Consider the following 22,764-nt stretch of genomic DNA (forward strand, 5'->3'; position numbering starts at 1 on the left):
AAAGCTAAAACTGGCAACTATTTAAAGTGATTAAGAATTTGCGTGTTGTTGATGCTGCAAAGTTTTTCTAGGACATTAATTAGATAAAGATGGCCCGTTTACTGTTTTGTGTAGAAGTTCATAGGATTCTACTGAATTTTTCCGTGCCTTGGGTAGTATGGCCCTTTCCTTCTATTATATTGGCTGATTATGCAACACAACGCGACTTGTTTTGGGACATTCATTCTGTAAAAAGTGCTAGATATGCTGTAGATTTGATATAGATGTTAATTTCCCTTCTCGATTTGCAGCTTGAATTCCTATTCCAAGGCAGCACAGGGAGCTTAATTTCAATAAGTTGGGTGGAACTAGCAAGCGTTTAATAGATTCTGAGGGAAGTAGCAACCATTTAGAAAGTTACGAGGTTATGGCTGACGAAAATGCTATTCCTGCTCTCAAAAGTTCAAGTTCTTGCGCATCATCAGAATCTTCAGCAAGATCTGGTGGGGTCGAAAAGGATGATCCTGCCAATCCCTTTATCGAACCAAACCAAGCAGGTGTTAAATCATCACGAGGACCCTTATTTCCAGCAGAAGTTTCCAGCCACAATCTGGTTATTAGCACACAGCTAGTGCCCCCACCATCGCCTCAAAGTAATGTGACGCCAGGCTATGATCCAAATCGGCTCTCATCATCCATTTTTGCCAAGCCTAGTAATCCTGCCGAGTGGAGCGCCACTTCAAATGAATCGTTGTTCAGCATTTACATGGGAAATAGTAGCTTCTCAAGAGATAATGCTTTCATGTTATATAAATCTGGAGAACTCCCCAAGTTTGAAGAGACAAGCAATCCTTTACCCAGCTTGAGTCCTGTCATTGAAGTAGAGAGCAATGATAGAAAGAATAAAAATATATCGATAGAAACAGAGGTGAAAGAAAAAGAATCGTCTGATTCTGAAGAAATGGAACCTAAATCAACAGCTGATATCAATACCAAAAAGGAGGTTCTGGTTGCAACAGAGAAAATTAGCTGTCAGGAAAAGATGCCTCCTGTCGAGGAGGTTCAAGTCTCCTTCTCCAGTAGTAACAGATCATTTCAATTCCCACTGTAAGTTACCTGACTGTGTATCCATGCAGAATAAAATGGTTTTTGTTTCCAGCATCTACCCAAACCAAAATGCTTGCGTCTCACCTTTCTCTCCTTGCTTTTCCACTTTGATTTTTGATTTCGTCGCAAGAAATTGAACTTGTAAGAAACGTTATTTTTTAAAAACATAAATTTGGAACTCCGGATTTATAGCTATAATTACCCTTTTCCTATCATCCATTATTAGACCATTTAGATTTCTTAGTTCTGCTAAGTACTAAGTCTGCCTGTCCTGTATTGGCAAGATACCTGAAGCTAATGTTTAACTTCATTTCAGATTCGATTCTACCTCAGGAAGGACAACTTCTTTCCATGAGGTGACGGGGAAGCATCCCTCGGAGAAGCACTCGCAACAGGAGCCACCAAAGCCTGCAGAAACCACCCCTGGAACAAACCCTAAGGCTGCGGGAAATAGTTGGTTTTCTTGCTTCTCCTGCTGCTCACTTGGATGTTAAAAGAGAATTCTTCATAACTATTTTAACACCAACCTCTGTAAATCTCCCTCTTCACGAAAATTCCTGCCCTGTCCATCGGATCTAAATATGAACCATATTTTCTGCAATTGTTGTTTCTTGTATTGGTGATTCTTCTTCCAATGCAAAACCTTAGAGCTTATACAGTCAAGGTATAGAAATCACCATCTAAACTAATTAAGTTGTAGAACCTACAGTCTTCATTCAATCATGTGGGAGAAGTTTGGCTTTTAGATTTTGAAAAAAGGAAGTCAACGTAAGAATCATGTACGAAGATCTATTGATTTAGAAATTCCAGAGGGAAAATCATAGGTTGGATTCTTACATTAGATTCTTCATTCTTCATAACTATTTTATCTTGACATCATTTCTTAGTTTGTTTCTCTTTTTTATTAAGAATACTAGTGCCAGTCTTAATAAATTAAAAAAACGAGTGTTTTGTATTTCTTAGTTTGATCTCTAGTTAATCCAAAATTAGCTTAGCTAACAAATCTGCAGCTGCATCCCCTTCTCTATATGCATGCTGCGCTTTGACTGTCCATTCTCTATACAGTAATTCCTGAGCCTTGGTAACCATAGCATAATTGGCATCTCCTGCTTCGTGATAAGATTCACCACAAGAAGACGAATTCCAAGCGATCAAGGCAGCTCCAAACCTATGATGACTGCCCGGAGTTCCGCTCTTACAGAAGAATAAACTCCAGTATTTATAGCAAAACCCTGAACCCAGGAGCCCATGCTATCTCTGATAAGACCCCCAGCTTCTGCATGCTCCCCCTGGATTACCTTTGCTACAACCATACGTTCAACCATCTCATGACACTTGCATCTCCCGCCAATCCTGTGCTTTCAATAGTACTAATTAGCCATGCTCTTGATCGCCTCTACTGGATTGCTACACGCCATATCCGCCTCCTCAGAAATTCTATGGTTTCTACTCTTCCATTTCCGTATCAGATGTCAAGTTTCTAATAAGCCACATGAGCATCTCCACATCAAAGAAATGTCACACCTCACGAGCGTCATGACAATTTCTTAACACATGCATAGTCAACTCCACCACTGCCGGGCAATGGTGGCAACAAGGGTCGTTCACCATGTGTCTTTTATTTCTTCGCTCATTAGTCATCAGCCTATTATGCACAAGTAACCATATAAAAATCTTAACCCTCACGCACACAAGCTTCCATGGTGGTGCCAGCTGCCTACCTTGATCGCCCACGTTACCTTGAGCATTATACGCCGATTTTCACCATTCTTCGAGTGACGCCAATACATGTGGTCCTCTCCCAAATCATTTGATGGGGCTGAATAACTTGCTAAACCATGACTAGGTGTCCTCCTGGCAACAGATGGGCAAACTCTTCCCATTTCCATTGCTTGTTCTCATCCACCATATCAGCAACTGTCTCCATGCGAGTCTCCTCTGGAATCACGTGATTAGATGATTGATTAATGGGCCATAACCCTCAATCCACTCATCAGTCCAAGATTTTACCGGTCTCCCATTGCCGATTGTCCATGCAGTTCCTTGATGCCAAACCTTGCCAATTACCCTCCAAAAAATATAAAAAAAAGAAGTCCCTGTTTTCGAATTGCACCTTATTTGATTTGACAAACTTTAATCAGAATATGATCTATTTGAACAAATTCATCAACTGAGGGCAACCATACCATTGAGCTTAAATTTCCATCTTCAAAACTCAATCACCATTCTTTTTACCAATGGCACGAGAATCACAATGACTAAGGTATTGCGACACTATTCATCATGAAGCACCTACAACTTCACTCATCATGAGACACTTACAACTCTACTCTGCTCTCACAACGAGGAGATGTAGTATCACTCTCCACGGAACAAGCACCACCAATGGTATTCTCCACTTACCACAAGCATCTTTATCATTGCTCCACTTGTGCCAAGTTGTACACCACAAGATAGTTATAACTGTTAAATAATATTTATGTAGTCTTATGTATTAAGGGTAGAATAGTACTTTCAGTTTAACCTATATATACTTTATTTATATTTAGGTTAAGACTAAGCATTTATAATATACAGATTGTTCAGAATTCTAACCTTCTTTTTATATTTGATCTCAATTATTTCAACATGGTATCAGAGCTGTTTTTATGGAACGAGGCTTAATCCCGAACACAACTTCGCGGATCCAATTATTTTTTGGAGTGAGATTTTGTCTTCCGCTTCTACAAAATTTGGTATTTCGTCAGTTTCTGCAATTATTTTGGTATTTAGTCTTCCCTTCAGCTTTTGCAATTTGGTATTTCCGTTCAGTTTCTGCAAATTTGTTTTGTGTTTTGGAGTAATCGTATAATTTTGAGAAGATATTTGTTTAGTTTCTGCAATCTCTGTTCAGTTTCTGCAATTTGGTATTTTGTTTTCCGCTACTTTTGCATTCTGGTTCTCTGTGACTGTTGATTATGGCTACTGAAAGAGATGATTTGCTTCAGTTTGTGAGTGTGAGGTTGGATGGGAAGAACTATTCATATTGGAGCTATGTAATGAGAAATTTTCTTAAGGGTAAGAAGATTTTGGGATATGTTAGTGGAACTTATGTGATACCTAAGAATACTGAAGAAGGAGATACTACTTCGATAGATACATGGGAAGCAAACAATGCAAAGATCATTACTTGGATCAACAATTATGTTGAGCATTCTATAGGTACACAGTTGGTGAAGTATGAGACAGCAAATGAGGTTTGGGATCATCTGCAACGGTTATTCACGCAATCAAATTTTGCAAAACAGTATCAGTTAAAGAATGACATACGAGCTCTTCACCAGAAGAATATGAGTATTCAGGAGTTCTATTCTGCCATGACAGATCTTTGGGATCAATTGGCTCTTACAGAATCGGCAGAATTAAAAGCATGTGGTGCTTATATTGAACGTAGAGAGCAGCAACGATTGGTACAATTTTTAACAGCACTTCGCAATGATTTCGAAGGACTCAGAGGTTCAATTTTCGTCTTCCTTTCGTTTGAGTCTTTCATTTTCTAGTTTTTATTTATGGCATTCCCATCTAGGTCATGTTTCGTCTTCTCGTTTGAGATTTTTGGCATCCACAGGAGCTTTAGGAAATTTGAAAACTTGTGACATTTCTGATTATAGTGGATGTAAACTGGCAAAATTTTCTGTTTAACCTTTTAATCGAAGTATTTCTATTTCATCTTCACCATTTGATTTGATTCATTCTGATGTATGGGGACCTTCTCCTATTTCCACAAAAGGAAGGTCTCGATATTATGTCTCTTTTATTGATAATCATACTCGTTATTGTTGGGTTTATTTACTGAAACATCATTCTGAATTCTTTGAGATATATGCAGCTTTTCGAGCTCTTATCAAAACTCAACATTCTGCTGTGATCAAATGCTTTAGGTGTGATTTGGGTGGGGAATACACCTCTAATAAATTTTGTCAAATGCTTGCCTTAGATGGAACCATCCACCAAACTTCATGTACAGATACTTCTGAACAAAATGGTGTTGCTGAAAGAAAATATAGGCACATTGTCGAAACTGTTTGTTCTCTCTTGTTGTCTGCTTTTGTTCCTAGTGAGTTTTGGGGAGAAGTTGTTCTTACTGCTGTAAGTTTGATTAATACAATTCCATCTTCTCATAATTCGGGTTTATCTCCTTTTAAAAAGTTATATGGGTATGTCCTTGATTATTCCTCATTTAGAGTCTTTGGTTGTACTTGTTTCGTTCTTCGTCCTCATGTAGAACGCAGTAAGCTATCCTCTCGATCCGTTATTTGTGTCTTTCTGGGTTATGGTTAAGGTAAAAAGGGGTATCGTTGCTTTGATCCAATAACTCAGAAACTTTATGTGTCTCATCATGTTGTCTTCCTTGAGTATATACCTTTCTTTTCTATTCCATCCACTACTCATAGCCTGACAAAATCTGATTTTATTCGTATAGATCCTTTTTCTGAGGATTCTGGTAATGATACATCTCCCTATGTTCAATCAATTTATACTCATAACTCTGCAGGTACTGGTACTTTACTCTCTGGCACACCTGAAGCTCCATTCTCATCTACAGCCCTTCAAGCTTCATCTGAGATTGTGGATCCACCTCCACGTCAGTCCATCCGCATTCGTAAGTCCACAAAACTACCAGATTTTGCTTATTCTTGTTATTCTTCATCATTTACTTCCTTTTTAGCTTCTATTCATTGTCTCTTTGAGCCCTCTTCCTATAAAGAGGCAATTCTTGATCCGCTTTGGCAGCAAGCTATGGATGAGGAACTTTCTGCTTTGCATAAGACAGATACTTGGGATCTGGTTCCTCTACCTCCTGGTAAGAGTGTTGTTGGTTGTCGTTGGGTGTATAAGATCAAGACTAATTCTGATGGGTCTATTGAGCAATACAAAGCTAGGCTGGTTGTAAAAGGATACTCTCAACAGTATGGTATGAACTATGAGGAGACATTTGCCCCGGTTGCAAAAATGACTATTATTCGTACTCTTATTGTCGTAGCTTCGATTCGTCAGTGGCATATTTCTTAGCTTGATATTAAAAATGCATTCTTGAATGGAGATCTTCAAGAAGAAGTTTATATGGCACCCCCTCCTGGTATTTCACATGACTCTAGATATGTTTGTAAGCTTAAGAAAGCATTATATGGTCTCAAACAAGCACCTCGTGCTTGGTTTGAGAAATTATCTATTGTGATCTCGTCTCTTGGCTTTGTTTCTAACAGTCATGATTCTGCTCTTTTTATTAAGTGCACTAATGCAGGTCGTATCATTCTGTCTTTATATGTTGATGACATGATTATTACTGGTGATGATATTAATGGTATTTCAGTTTTGAAGACAGAGTTGGCTAGACGATTTGAAATGAAGGATTTGGGTTATCTTCGATATTTCCTGGGTATTGAGGTAGCATACTCACCTAAAGGTTACCTTCTTTCTCAGTCAAAATATGTTGCAGATATTCTTGAGCGGGCTAAACTTATTGATAACAAGACTGTAGATACTCCTATTGAGGTTAACGCAAGGTACTCTTCTTCTAATGGTTTACCTTTGATAGATCCTACTTTATACCGCACCATTGTTGGGAGTTTGGTATATCTCACCATTACTCGTCCAGATATTGCATATGCTATTCATGTTGTTAGTCAGTTTGTTGCTTCTCCTACTACTGTTCACTGGGCAGTTGTTCTTCGTATTTTGCGATATCTTCGGGGTACAGTTTTTCAAAGTCTTTTACTTTCATCCACCTCTTCCTTGGAGTTGCGTGCATACTCTGATGCTGATCATGGTAGTGATCCCACAGATCGCAAGTCTGTTACCGGGTTCTGTATCTTTTTAGGTGATTCTCTTATTTCTTGGAAGAGTAAGAAACAATCTATTGTTTCTCAATCATCCACCGAAACAGAATATCGTGCTATGGCATCTACTACCAAAGAGATTGTTTGGTTACGTTGGTTACTTGCTGATATGGGAGTTTCCTTTTCTCATCCTACTCCTATGTATTGTGACAATCAGAGTTCTATTCAGATTGCTCATAACTTGGTTTTTCATGAGCGCACTAAGCACATTGAGATCGATTGTCATCTTACTCGTCATCATCTCAAACATGGCACCATTGCTTTGCCTTTTGTTCCTTCTTCTTGCAGATTGCAGATTTCTTTACCAAGGCGCATTCCATCTCTCGTTTTTGTTTTCTGGTTGGCAAACTCTCGATGCTTGTAGCTGCCACATCGTGAGTTTGAGGGGAGATGTTAAATAATATTTATGTAGTTTTATTTATTAAGGGTAGAATAGTACTTTCAGTTTAACCTATATATACTTTATTTGTATTTAAGTTAAGACTAAGCATTTATAATATACAGATTGTTCAGAATTCTAGCCTCCTTTTTATATTTGATCTCAATTATTTCAACAATAACAAGTGATCAAGGTCTATAAAAACATCTAGTTATTAGTAAGAATATATACAATTTTATCCAACACTTATAGTAACTACAAGCAACAGTCCAACACTTCCAATAACTACAAGAAACAATACAACAATTCCAATAACAATAAGCAAATATACAACAATTCCAAGAATCACCAATATTCATTCAGCAATCCAATATGTTCACAAAGAACACCCAACATTCATAAATATACTCTCATACGTTCTTTACTCTCTTGTACGTTATTTACCTCATACTTTTTATTAACTTAAGCATTAGAAGATCTAATGTTCCAATAAATAAATTCTTTTGCAGGAAAACTCATGAATCAGTGGTCACGCCCACTCATGGATCAGTGGTCACGCCCAACCATTCCACCAGGCCAATATTACAATCGTGGAAAGCCTAATTCAGCCTGAAGTTTTCATGGCTTCATCACTATCAAATCAACATTCATCATAGTCATTACTAGATAGGTGGCTCGCACTACGTTGTGGGTCGAGTAAAACTTTTTCTAATATAAAAAGGATGTACAGACAATGATAACTCTAGTTAACCTAGGATAACTTAACAAACATGTGACCCAGAATATGAGATCGAGATGAAAAAAATAATTTAAAAAGAAAAAAGAAAAAAAGACCAAAGTTATATCAATAAAAAAACACTGGAAAAAACTCAAGTCAACCCGGGTTAACTTGACTAACATGCACCTGCAATAACCCCACAAAATGGCAAATGGCTAAATCACAAAGTTCAAGGGGCAATAATTTAATGCAACAGGATGAAAGTGAAAAAAAAAATCAATTTCATGAAAAAACATCGAGAAAAGAAAAACAGAGTCAACTTGAGTTAACTCTACTAACCCGCTACCCGAGATATGAGATCGGGATAATCTCATAAAACAAAGTAGGACAATTCGCTAAGCTCAAGGGCCAATAACCTAATGTCGAATGATAAAATTAAAAAAAAATTTTAATTTTTAAAAAGGCCTTAATAAAACCAAACTTAAACCGAGCTAATATTCAAAACTAGTGACTTAAGTCATGAGACTAGGGTTACCCTATAGAAGGAAGACACGTAAGAATAACGAAGCAAAATTCTCAATCATAAAAAATTAAAAAACAAAACAAATAGCAATCAAAACAATGAGAACCAAATCTGGTATAATAATTAAATGAAAGAAAATAATTAGGACTCAATTGAAAAACAAAATAAATTAAGAAAATGATAAAAAAAAAAAGCGATAAAAAGAATGAGGACTAAAATTGGATACAAAAATTAAATGAAATAAAATATTGAGGGATAAAATTGAAAAACAAACCAGGAAATGGATAAAAAATAGCAATCAAAAGAATGAGGAGCAAGTTTGATGTAAATATTAAATGAAATAAAATGTTCATAGGTGAAATTGAAATAAAAAATAAAAAATCATTAAAATCAACACAGATAGCAATTGAAATAATAAGGACCAAAATTGAATTAAATACAAGTTGGAGGACACAATTAAATTTTGGAAGGTTCAATGTGAATCCCAAGGTCAGGAGAGAGAGAAAAAATGAGAGAAGAAAAAAAATTAATTGTCGTACCATAGTTATTAAACCCAGCCCGAGGGTTGACCCGGCCAAGGGGCCGGGTCCCGGGTTTCATGGGTCAACCCGAGTCAACTCGGGTCAACTCGGATCAACCAGGAAAAAATAAAAAAAAATAAAGTTTTAATATTTTATATGAAAAAATTAAGAAAAAATCCATGTAAATATAGGCTATACATATTGTAAATAATGAAGTTTAAAAGAATATTTTAAAAAGTTTTTTATCCCACATTAAAAAGATATTATGTTAAGCTTTTAAGTTAAAGTATTTAAACCTAAAAAGTTTATTATCCCACATTGAAAAAACATAGTTTTTTTCTTGTAAACATAGAGTATATAACTTCTAATGAGTTTCAAATCTCACATTGAAAAAACATAGTTTTTTTCTTGTAAACATAGAGTATATAACTTCTAATGAGTTTCAAATCTCACATTGAAAAAACATAGTTTTTTTCTTGTAAACATAGAGTATATATACTAATGTTTTTCAAATCCCACATTGAAAAAAGATAACTTTTTTCTTGGGAACATAGAGTATATATACTAATGAGTTTCAAATCCCACATTGAAAAAAGATAACATTTTTTCTTGGGTACATAGAGTATATATACTAATGGGTTTCAAATCTCACATTAAAAAAATATTATGTTATCCTTTTAAGTTGAAGTATTTAAACCAAAATGTTTTTTATCCCACATTGAAAAAACATAATTTTTTTCTTGGGAACATAGAGTATATATACTAATGGATTTCAAATCCCACATTTGAAAGAAAAAAAAACATCGGGTCTCGGCTGAGTCGCCCGAGTCACAGGTTGACCCACCGGGTTGACCGAGTTTGACCGGGTCGTTGCACTGACCGGTCTTTTGACAAACCCGGACCGGTCTAGCCCCCAGGTCGACCCGCTGGGCCGGTCCGGGTTTAATAACTATGCGTCGTACCATCACGAATCTCACCACATGTACTACCACGTAAGCTGCGTCGCCCCTAGATGTTTTAGATGACTAAATGGTTGATTTTTTTTACCATTAGACACCCTTGCACGCATCGTCCAAAGGGCGTAGGCGGTGTCCACTCATTGGGGAATGCAACCACTTTTTATTTTTTTATAATATATTTTATTTTTTTAAAAGACTGGTTTGCCTCTCATTCAAATTGAGTATAACAAAAAAAAACACATGATGGAAATACTAAAAACCCCCTCACAATAAGTTTAGTATTTTTTTTTCTTTAAGGGGTAATTTAATCTTTTAATTGTTTTTGAAAAAAAGTGAAAAACCAAGAAGCCCCTGTAAACCAGGTTGTTTTTTATCCTAAGGGTAAATTAGTAATTTCAATGTGAAACAAAAAGTGAAGAGACCAATTTACCTTCATTCAATTTGTTAATGCCAATTGAACCCCTTAAATTTATATTTTTTTAGGTTGTATTATGAAGGGAAAAAACATCATTATATTGCAACAATTAACAGTGCATTGAGTCTTGCTCCATAGTGTTCTACCGAGCATTCTTATTGTTTTTTTTATGGTAATTTTCAAGCAAATATTATATGTAGCAACATGTCTCTCCCTTTTTCTTCTTCTTGTTCCAAATGGATGGACCATGGATTGGTAATTTTCAAGCAAATATTATATGTGTAGCACTCTTGGTATGAATTGATGAATATCCATTATAACATATACTAAAACATATCAGTGTTTTACTATGGATTGCATAGTGCAGTCAACAGTAAAAAGGGCTGAGTGCTTTTTTTTTCTTATTCTTTTTTTTTTTGCTTTGTTTTTTTTTGCTTTGTTTTTTTTTTCCTTTTTTCTTTGTTTTTTTAGAGCTGTTTTTTTTTTTTGTTTTTCTTTTCTTTATTTTTTTAATGAATATTTTTTTTGTTTAAATTTTTTTTGAACGTTAAATTTTTTTCTATTTAATTATTAAACTTTCATGGCACGGATTCCGGGTATGACGGGTTAACCTGAATTTTTTTTTCTGGTTTTTCTTTTTAATTAATTTTTTTGTTTAATTTAATTTGTTAATGTAAAATTTTTTTCTATTTAGTTATCGAACTTTCATGACACGAATTTCGGGTTTAATGGGTTAACCCGGCTAATTTTGGGTTAACCCGTAAATTTTTTTTTCTTATTCAGTTATCAAACTTTCATGACATGCAGTCCACAGTAAAACGCTGAGTTTTTTTTTTTGTTTTTTTTAAGCTGTTTTTTTTCTTTGTTTTTTTTAATGAATATTTTTTTGTTTAATTTTTTTTGTTAATGTTAAATTTTTTTCTATTTAGTTATCAAACTTTCATGACACAGGTTCCGGGTTTGACGGGTTAACCCAGATTTTTTTCTGGTTTTTCTTTTTTATTAATTTTTTCGAGTGCAGTCCACAGTGAAACGCTGAGCTGTTTTTTTTTTTTTTGGCTTTGTTTTTTTAAGTATTTTTTTTCTTTTCTTTTTTTGCTTTTTTCTTTGTTTTTTTTAAGTTGTTTCTTTTCTTTATTTTTTTTAATGAATTTTTTTTTTGTTAATGTTAAATTATTTTCTATTTAGTTATCAAACTTTCATGACACGGGTTTCTGGTTTGACGGGTTAACCCGGATTTTTTTCTGGTTTTTCTTTTTAATTAATTTTTTCGTTTAGTTTAGTTTGTTAATGTTAATTTTTTTCTATTTAATTATCAAATTTTCATGACACGGATTCCAGGTTTGACGGGTTAACCCATCTAATTCTGGGTTAACCCGTAATTTTTTTTCCTATTCAGTTATCAAGCTTTCATGACACGAATTCCAGATTTGACGGGTTAACCCAGTTAATTCAGATTTTTTTTCTTTTTCGTCATTAGTTTTTTTCTTCATGTAGGCTTTTCTTTCTTTGTTTTTTTTTTTAAATTAATATTTTTTTTGTTTAGCTTTTTTGTTTTTTTTGCTTTTTGCTTTTTTTTTCCTTTTTAATTATTATGTTTTTAAAATTTAGTTTGTTAATATTAAGTTTTTTTCTATTTAGTTATCAAACTTTCATGACACGGATCCCAGGTTTAACGGATTAACCTGGTTTGACGGGTTAACCCAGTTAATTCAGGTTTTTTTTCTTTTTCTTCATTAGTTTTTTTCTTCCTGTAGGTTTTTTTTCCTTTTCTTCATTAGTTTTTTTCTTCCTGTAGATTTTTTTCCTTTTTTTTCCTTTTTAATTAATCTTTTTTTTTTGTTTACTTTAGTTTATTAATGTTAATTTTTTTCTATTTAGTTATCACACTCTCATGATACGAATCTCAGGTTTGACGGATTAACCTGATTTGGTGGGCTAACCTAGTTGATTCAGATTTTTTTTTTCTTTTTCTTTATTAGTTTTTTTCTTCCAATTTCTTCTTTAAATATTGTAATTAACTATAACTAAAAGACATCAATCTTTTTTCTTTCAATTTCATGACACGAATCTCAGGTTTGACGGGTTAAACCAGTTGATTCAAATTTTTTTTCTTTTTCTTAAGTAGTTTTTTTCTTTCAATTTCATCTTTTAATATCGATTTGATTAAAAATTAAAATTTATGATTTGTTTTGTTTACTGTTCATTAGATTATTGTGATCTCATAAGGGGATTTTATTGTACCCCTCCTTGCAAAGCACTATTCATCGGAATAATGCTTTGTTTTATTGTTTTTTTCTTTTCAATTAAATTTTTTTTAATTTCATTATGTAATATTAAATTTTTTCATTTTTAATTATCATACTTTTATAACAAGACCTTGCAAGCAGACTCATATCTAAGGCTCCGGGTTTAATGTTGCAACCAAACTCACTTACACTTGAGTCATGCAAGTTTAATATTATTATTAATATTGTAAATATAACTTTTGGGTCAGGAGTAGCGAACATACTCAATGCTCTTAGGTATAATTTTGTAGAAAGACCTAACATTCTTAAATTTTAACTTTTTTTAATATTTTTTATACAAATAAATTGACTCGCGGCGTAGCACGAGCCACGTTTCTAGTATAATACTAAGAGATATTCCCCTTACATCATCGAGGAGTATTATTTAGAAATTCTCCTGCACTAGCCTAGTTTATTTAATTATCTTTCCACTTTTTAACATGATTCTATATCTGTGCTTCATTGATTTTATGCTTACACCATCAGTAAATAATTATAGCCATATTGCTCTCATTTTATGACATAAATCATTACTAATTGATTTTTTTTTTGTTTGTTTTTGTGTTTTAAAAGCGTTTTTAAAAAAAATTATTTTTTTTCTTTGCTTCAAATTAATATTTTTTTGGTGTTATCAAATATTTTAATGTGCTGATGTCAAAAATTATTTTAAAAAAATATTATTTTGATGCATTTCCAAGTGAAAAAATATTTTGAAAAGCATCCGCAACTACACTTCCAAACGGACTTTTGTTCTTTTAAACGTGATTCTGTCTTTGTGCTTAATAAATTTAGTGTTGAAAAAAAATGAAGTTTCTTTAATCTATATCAATTTATTTTTATCAAGAATAATTCTTAACTAATTAAAAAAAAATCAATGAGTATCCAAAATGAAAATTGAAAAGGATAAATCATTACATAAAGTTTAAATTTTTTCCTTGCCTTCTAAAATCCTAGCTAGCAGTAGAAAGAAACATGAGTATTTAATTTTATAATAATAGATTTGTAAATAAGTAACTTTTAAAAATTTGTAGCTTTTATTTTATTTTCACACAAATAAAATGTACTGGTATAATAGTTTGAAATATAAACAATCGAATAAGTATGATTTATTATTTTTGTTTGCTTATTGGTTGATAACAAATCTATTTCCATTTATTCAAAGGTTGTAGAATAGGAAGAATCACATTTAAAAAAGAAAAAATAAATTAAAAAAAGAGAGAGAGAGAGAGTTAAGTAATGATGGTAAATAGCTTAAAATAAAATCAACTCGAAAATTTATCTGACAAGAAAAAATATATATAGTTCATGACAAGATTAACGATACCTAAGTAGCTACCATATTTATTTTATTCCATAAGAAATGTTAACAATATTGAGATTTATTTATTAATAATGGGCGACTAAAGGTATAATAAAAAAAATCCAAATAAGTTATATAATAAATAATTGTTTTAAATTTAAATCACATATAGAAAGATATTAATTTCTACAGGATATCTTAATTGGCTATATTAGTTCTCGGGAACGTCATAATTATTAATTCATAGATGCTTCCTTCAAAAAGTCTTGAAACAATTATCAGTTGATGCTTTTCCATTAAAAAAATATTAAAGAAAACAGGAAAATAAAAAAAAATAAACGTTTGAGAGGGAGGAAGAAATTCGGATTTGACTGCACGAAACATAGTTAATGCTTTTCCATGAAAATTCTTTGAAGAATAAAGGAAATAAGAAAAGAACGTTTTAAGAGGAAGGGAAAAAAAAGTTTATAATGATTTAACGATCATAATTAGAGAGCAAATCGTGGATCGAAGAAGAAGAAGAAGAGAGCAAATCTTACCTAATAAAGGAAGGAAATATTAGCAAAAGGAAATATTTTTGTATTCTATCAACCATTAAATTTTATTTTTGTACATCTCTTAGTGGATCTTTCCTTTATAAAAAAATAATTACTTTAATTTTAAATCATAAATAGAAACATATTTCAGGATATCCTAGCTATAAAAGTTTTTTAAAAAATTTTAAATCTTTTAACAATGTAATTTCTTATTATAGGCATCATTCGCTATTCCACTTGGTTAAATTACTAGCACATTGTCCTGCGTTGTTGTTGTGTCATGGATCGGAGCAAAAAAAAATTCAAATATATATAGACACACACACACATAAAAGCATTGCTAATATGTCTTCTAAAAATATAAATTTTAACCATGAATTCAAAATCAGATACATATTGAACGATATTTTTATCTAATATTGAGAAAAAAAACGCATTGAAATTATCAAGATCAACCCGTGTAACAGTCGCAATTTAACTGAAAATACATATCCATGTTTATTGGACCAAATGTAACAGACCCAATACATATGAATTGTTTATGCACACCGTTTTTTTTTAATGTATTGAAATTTTAGCAGAATTTCTCCTATTTCGAGAGATTCTAAGTTGTCGATTATACTCCAAATTCATTTTTATACACATTTTTCAATTCCAATCTATTCATCCTAGATCTCACCACAAATCAATTATGCTCACCATTCTAAACCAAACATTTATATTAATGTCCAAAATTCACAATATAATCTAAGTAAGAATACAATTCAAAACATGCGTGCATGAGTTATAATAACATCACATTAATGATTTTGTTTGTTTATAATTAAGCATCAAAGTAGAGTTCAAACTTCATTGATACATAATTAAGTAAGATTACATGTAATCTCAAAATGATATATTTTTATTCCTAATCTATAATAACAAAACATGATAAGTGGGAAACTATTCTTGATGCAAATGAGAAGGTCCTAGAAAAAATATAGTTATTATGAAAATGCAATAATTATATCAGTATTTAATATTTTAAATTTTAAATTACCCATATTTATCATTTCTTATCAATATTTTTGAATCAAGTGCAATCATATCATTACACTTTCCTTTATATCTAATTCACTTCATTTCTTATGAAAATTCATGCTCTCTTAGTATTCAGTTATACCTTTTGCTGATGCTAGTGATATTACCAGCATCATTAGTTTTCCTTACCCAAGACCGACCAATCAAAACTAGTAATGAACACCGATATCAATATAACCCATTGATATCATTAGTTATTCTAGCTCCGATAACTAATCAATCTCTTTTCGGGTATCTTAAATCCATTGTTTAGAAATGATGATATCAAGAAAACTCTTGACATCATTAGTCTCCCTTCGGGAGTTGCTAATCAATTTTTTCACTCATTCACTCCCTTTTTCTTCCATAATTCACTTATTTGCTTACTTTCACATTAATATCGGAACAAATGATTGAATTTCTACATTAACAATGTTAACTTAATGTAACAAAATTATAAATGCGAAGCACCTACCTGCTGTGTTAGAAGCTCCTCATCCAGCTCGGGTTAGTGGCACAGCTGTCAAAGTATCCCCTGCAAATCAATTCTCTCATTGATTAGCATTACCCTTAACGGACTCAAAATAAAAGTCACTATTATATTTAACTTTCCCTTATCAATGTTTTGTTTCGTTCTCTAACAGAATTAGTTATACTTCCCATATAACTTCATCATTCAAATTTCTTATTAACTATTCGCCATAAAGGTTACGAAAACATACATAACCCTTTCACCATACTTTCATCTCTATCTACTCATGTTCGTTTATATTTTAACTACGTCACATATCATATTTGATATAATTTCCATACTAATATAAACATGACTTATTTTACCCTCCTATTATTATTATGTAAAATAATACCAAATACCCAATGAATCATCATTCACATCATTTATAATACAATTATAACATAATTTACACAAACTAGCAAGAAAAATCACTATTCACCCATCTACACATGGCTGGCCACTCAAGACCCACCGATCCTCTAATATTTTTTCATCGTTTCATCATAATTTCATTCATTCCATAACCTATAATGATCCTAAGGACCCAATTTCAAGATAATTTACATTTTCTCCAAATTTTCACTCATAACCCTAATTCAATTATGCAAGAATTCTAATGAATATCAAGAAATCCTCATTCTAATTGACATAAAGATACTCTAAACATCCTACCAGATCATAATTTGAACTTTGAACACTAACCAGTTTAGATTTTCTTCAAGTCTTTTTCTTTCCTTCCTTTTCTCTTCACTTTCTTCTCTAATCACTCTCTTTCTCTTCACAAATCCTACCCAAATTTAGTGTTTTTCTTGTGTTTAATCCTTCTCTAAACCCTCCCTAACCCTTAATCTCTCTTTTCCATAAGCATTTGCACAAGAATTTCTTTCAAATTTTTCATGTTCTCCTCCTTTTTTTTCTTTGTTCTAGTTTTCGGCTTTGAAGGATAAAAGGAGAGGATGAGAGTTTTTTTTAATTAAAATTTTGCCCCACAATTCCTTTAATTCCTTTTTTGGTTATTTTCTAAACTTAATCTAACATTTAATACCCTTCTTTTATTAACTTGGCCCATTTTTCCTTTTCATTTTCAAGACAATCCCTCTAATTATTATTCATTTGTATATTTTTACCAAAATAAAATCTTCCTGATATCTTATCCATCCATTCATTATAATTTGAAAAAAATAAAACTTTTTTATCATAATTTCTCAAGGATTACAACCCGGGTTGACATGCAAAACTTGCGGGGATAACCTTGAAAAAACAAATTTGAAAGTTCAATCTCCAGTTAACTCAAGAATAAAATTGATAAAAAAACAAGACTCAATTAAAAAAAATCAAGTGAACTTTAGAAAACCAACCAAACTCACAATGCAAGCCATGCACGTTATCAAATTCAATAAATTTTTAATCCCATATATTATTTTTCATTTCATAGATTTATACGACAATAAAACGCACGAGATTTATACTATAAAAAAATAATCGGTGCATGGGACTAAGATAACAAAAGTGAATAATTGATAACAAATGGTGAAATTGTATTTTTTTTACAAGAATTGAGGGACAAAAAATGCATTAAATAAAAAAATAATAGTCAGGATGTTGTGGCATAACTTGTTAAACCTACGATTCAAGTTATGGACTCAACCGGGTTCAATAATTTTTTTATAAATATATATTTAACTTAAATATAAAATTAAAAAGAATAATTAAAAAAAAAAGCTTAGGCACTCATGCCTATAGCCCATCACCCTTGGGCCTTAGAAATAAAGAACCTAGACGTATGTGTCTAGGCCTGTTTTTTTTTTCTTTTAAAGATTGTCCGCCTCTATTTTTAGGCAAATAACATGTCACCCGTTGTGGTAGACAAAATATCATCTGTCAGCTGGAAAATTAAGGCACTATTATTTTACCTAAAAAACTCATTTTAATCCAAAAACACCCTACAAACATGCTTAGAACATCTAGAAACCAATTTATCAACCTAATAAACTTAAAAAAAAATCCAAATCACAAAATTAAACTACATAAAATTTCTCATCCTCAACTTAGATCTATTTTAGTAGTAGTAGTAGTAGTAGTAATAATAATAATTGTTGTTAAACTGGAAGCAAGTTAACTTAGCTGCTTAAATTATTTAGCATTATCCTCCCAAATATGAGACATGGTGAAAAGAAATTAAATATAGGGGGCTATAAAAAAAAAAGTAAAAGGAGAAAAAAAAACATTAGAATTACTTTATCTTTCACCTGGGGTAAAAACTACTTTGAATAATGCTTTAGCTGAAGAACCCAACAAGTGGTTTAGGTAAACACATTTCTTTACAAATTAGTCTTACATAGAAATTCTAAACATATTCTCTATGTCTTAAATTATTTCAATCTTATCACTAAGGGTTTTTTTTTTAATAAAAGAAAAAAATTGATCACCAAGCTCTATTGGTTTTGCTCACAATATTATACCGAGCCAACTACTAAATTTTTCAATATCATGGTTAAATTTATTTTTTCAAAATGTTTTTTAATTAAAAAAATATTAAATTAATATTTTTTAAGTATTTTTTTTATGATTTTGATGTGCTGATGTTAAAAATAAAAAAAATATTATTTTAATAAATTTTCAACTGAAAAGTATTATTGCAAAAATATTGTAAACTGTCTTTCTAAATACATACTTAATGATGGATCAACCAACCTAATAGCTCAAGGTTTGGAAAAAATTTTATCGTAAATTTCCTTTTATATATAGGTTCTATTAATTTATATCTGAAAAATTTGTCTTTTATCTATTTTCACCCACCTCTATTAACAAAAATAACCAAAAATACTCTTTATAATGTAGATTTGATTTTTTGTCTCCAAAATTATAGATAGCTTATCAATTAACTTTTTGAAAAAAAATCTAAAATGATGATTAAGCTCTGAAAAAACTTTAAATAAATTTAACTGGACCTGAGTTTTCTTGATGCAAGACATCCTTCTTCTTGCTTTCCCTTTTCTTATATAAACAAGGAGTAGCCTTTAAAAATAGGAGTAACTTCATATTTAAATTGGACATAAAAAATATAAACCCAAACCCAAAATGAGTTTGATTAGATTTAATCTAATTGAACCAACTCAGGAGCAAAACACCAAACCCGAAAACGGGTTTGGTATGACCTGGTCAAACTGAACCCAAGAAGAGTTCATGGGGTTGGTTTGACCGTGGTCAAACAGGCCCAACATCTTTGAACCAAGCCCGCAAATGGGTTTGGTTTGACCTGGTCAAACAGTCCCTACATCATATTATTATTTAATTTGAATTATTTTCTTAGAAAAAAATGAATAGAACTTACATATATTTTTTAAAAAATACAATTAAATAAACCCCAAAAAATACTATAACTAGTGAAGAAGAAGAAACATATAAAATATTATCGTGCAATAGTTAACTTGAGTTGTAAATAATTTGCAGAAGTGGCAATCCTCTGCTCATATTCACATGTAAGACAGAGGATGAACACCAAAATCATTCTTGTGAATACTGTTAAATATTTTTTTTAAAAAAAACTGGAACCAAGTTTAGAACCACTTGTTGACAAAATTAATCCAATCTTCTGCTCATCATCATTGAATAAAAAATACTAACATTAAATAATTAAATAATTAAATATGCATACTTGTATGGAGGAAGCACTGTTAATTAAGCATGGTGAGGTCACTCCTTCATCGCCTTGTCGTCATTGCTTGACAAAAGATTTGTGTAATTGAAAATTATGGAAAGAGATAAGGTTTATTACTCTTAAATAGGGTAAAATAGACTACGTAATCTACTTGAAAAAAATATTAAATTATTTATTTTTTATTTTTTAATCTTTTAATATGTTAATATTAAAAAATATTTTTAAATAAAAAATATTTTTTAAAAATTACAAAAACATCATACCGGGTACTATTATAATAATAGTAAGCACAATAAAGATAGTTGTTGCCTTTGCTTCAAACCTTTTTAGCAGTGAGGCAGGCTCATGTGGTATAGAAAGAAAACTGTACTCTTGACTGGTCCCCCACTACACTTTCACGGCAGTTAATTTTAAGTGTCTTTTTGAGATTGTAATAATAATTATATACTTAGAAATATATTAAAATATTTTATTTTTATTTTTATTTTTTAAAAATTATTTTTGAATAAAACTTAAAAAATTAATTTTAAAAAAACACAATTGTATCCCGTTCCCAAATATAACTTAAGTAATTTGCTGGAAAAAAAAAGAGAAATTATGTGAGTTTCACAATAATTCTTAATAATTTTGTTAGTTGAAACTAATAAAGAATTTAATTGAGAATCCATTGGTTTGGTAAGTATCTAATAAATAAAAGTAGTGGTTGGTGATTTTTTAAAATAATTTAACACAGTCTTAAAATTATTTTCTCAAACTCTAGCACAAACAAAAAAAGATTTTGAAAAATAAAAATAGTTAAGAAAAAAATACCACATTTTTCATTTATATTTTTTTTAAATACTGCAAAAAAAAAAAAAAAAAAAAAAGCTAAGTTGAAGGGTGAGCAATTTATCAGTGGAGGTGAGGCTCCTCTTTAGCGGGGGAAAAAAAATGCTCTTTTGCCGATGCGTGGATGGGTTTTTTTCTTGATGATGCAGTGTATGATGATGGAAGTGGGATGGTTTTTTCTCTCTTTTCTTAGAAATTATTGGTTAGTTTTTATTTTTATTTTTATTTTTTTAATTTATAATTTTTATTCTTGACTCTTTACAAAATTAAAATTTATTTTTAATTTTGTTTTTTAATCCCAATTTATCATATGTTATCTTTTCTGATTTGATCTTTATATTTTATATTTTTTATTTTATTGGTTTTTAATTTTATCATTCAATTCAAATTTATGGTGTGTGTGTGTATATATATATATATATATATATTTAATTTGGTCCTAATTCTTTTGTTAAAATTATTTTTCTTTTCAATTTAACCCTCAAATAAAATATTTGTGGTTGCCTAATTTATTTTTTATTTTGAATTTTTTTGTCTAATTTGTTTTCTTAGTTTTATCTTTCAATGTTTAATTAGCTGAAAATTGATTATTTTTCCACTCCTTTTTTTCACAAGTTATTTTTGTTGGGTTTTTTTTAAAGTTTTTGCGTATTATTGTGTTTATTTTTTTGTCTGATTTTAATAAAACCATCTTATTTAACTGGTCGAAACTATAATTCGAGTGATTAATTTTTTTTAATAAAAGAATTTTTTAAAAGAATATCTTTAAAAATTACTTTTTAAAGTATTTTTTATTTGAAAATATATTGAAATGATATTTTTTATTTTTAAAATTTGTTTTGATATAATAAATAATTTAAAAATATAAAAAAAAACTAATTTTAAACTAAAAAATTTAAAATTATTTAAAAACAGGTTGAATCCACTGTACCAATCGTATCTTATTAAACGACTAATCATGGTTATTGAGGACCCCATGAACTTGAACTGAGCAAGAAAAGGGGAGGGTGGCCCCATCCTTACCTTCTGGAAGGACACCCCACGTGGAGTCCTTTATCCTCAGCCACGCTCTCAACTGTAAGGATTATTATTATTATTATTTATTTTATGGTTTCATGGTATTTCTTTTTTAATAACCCCACTAATAATACATGTATGTGAGAGCCCAATCCAACAATAAATTGACAGGGCTGACGCATTTATTGACCGTCTGTGGACCCCATTCCTCCACCTCACGACAAGCCTCCCTCCATTCGTAAGCAAAATCCAATAAAATTGTTTTTAACAAATCAAGCAAGAAGAAGAGCCTCAATTCAGTCCTCTAATCATCTATTAATTCTTTATATGGTCCCTAAAGAAATTTGTTTTCTTCAATTAGGTCTTCAATAAATTTCCCAAAGAAGTTCCGCTATCAATAGAATTAAAGAATCCATCAAAGTTCAGTGAAAATTTCAACCTCATGGACATTGTTTTTCACTGGTTTAGAATTGTTTCCAAGAATCTATTTATTTGGAGTTTATTAGGAAAAAACAATTAAAAAAATAAGTGAAAAGTGAGATGGAGGAGCTAACTTGATAAAGATTCTATGAAATAGAGGGTTTAATTGAGAAACTAGTTTGCTAGAAAACTAAGTTGAGAATTACTTGATAGTTGGGGGACTATATTGGGTTTGGCCCAAAGAAAAATAAAAGGAAAGAAATTTATGATACGAGAAGGAAGGAAATCCACCGTTTTTCAAAACCTCTAAATCGAATTTAATTAAGATTTTTTAATAAAATTTTATATTTATAATTTTCTTAAGAGTTAAAAATTAAATTTTATTCTTAAATGCTATCAAAGTAAATTGAAGGTCAAACCTTAATTTATGTAATATTTGAATGTTTCTTTTCAAAATATTTTTAGTTTTTAAAAACGTGGTGATATTATAAAAATAAACTGTTTTTTTTAAGAAAAAAATTAATATTAAAATATTTATCTACATCTTTTTTAACAAGGTGAAGGGAATAAAAATAATATATAAAATAAAATGAATTCAGTCATCAGAAGTAGAATTAGCTTCAAATAACTGTTAAGGAAAGTGAAAAGAAAAGAAAAGAAA

At 31.0% G+C, this 22,764-nt stretch overlaps 1 protein-coding gene and 1 long non-coding RNA gene across 2 annotated transcripts; one reads left to right on the plus strand and one right to left on the minus strand.

Moving 5' to 3' along the window:
- Positions 1-406: 406 nt before the first annotated feature.
- LOC7463028 (uncharacterized) lies at positions 407-2,041 on the plus strand. The gene is made up of 2 exons (XM_002305321.3): positions 407-1,086; positions 1,403-2,041. Exons 1-2 carry the CDS (start codon positions 407-409, stop codon positions 1,578-1,580), a joined length of 858 nt encoding a protein of 285 aa, XP_002305357.3. The 3' UTR covers positions 1,581-2,041.
- Positions 736-17,076, minus strand: LOC127905183 (uncharacterized). Its single transcript, XR_008058963.1, has 3 exons — positions 16,880-17,076; positions 16,139-16,198; positions 736-848 (listed from the first exon to the last, which is right to left on the minus strand). It is a non-coding gene; the product is annotated as an uncharacterized LOC127905183 (long non-coding RNA).
- Between the last annotated feature and the right edge of the window lie 5,688 nt (positions 17,077-22,764).

The sequence above is a fragment of the Populus trichocarpa genome, chromosome 4, assembly GCF_000002775.5.
Source record: "Populus trichocarpa isolate Nisqually-1 chromosome 4, P.trichocarpa_v4.1, whole genome shotgun sequence".
NCBI lineage: Eukaryota > Viridiplantae > Streptophyta > Magnoliopsida > Malpighiales > Salicaceae > Populus > Populus trichocarpa.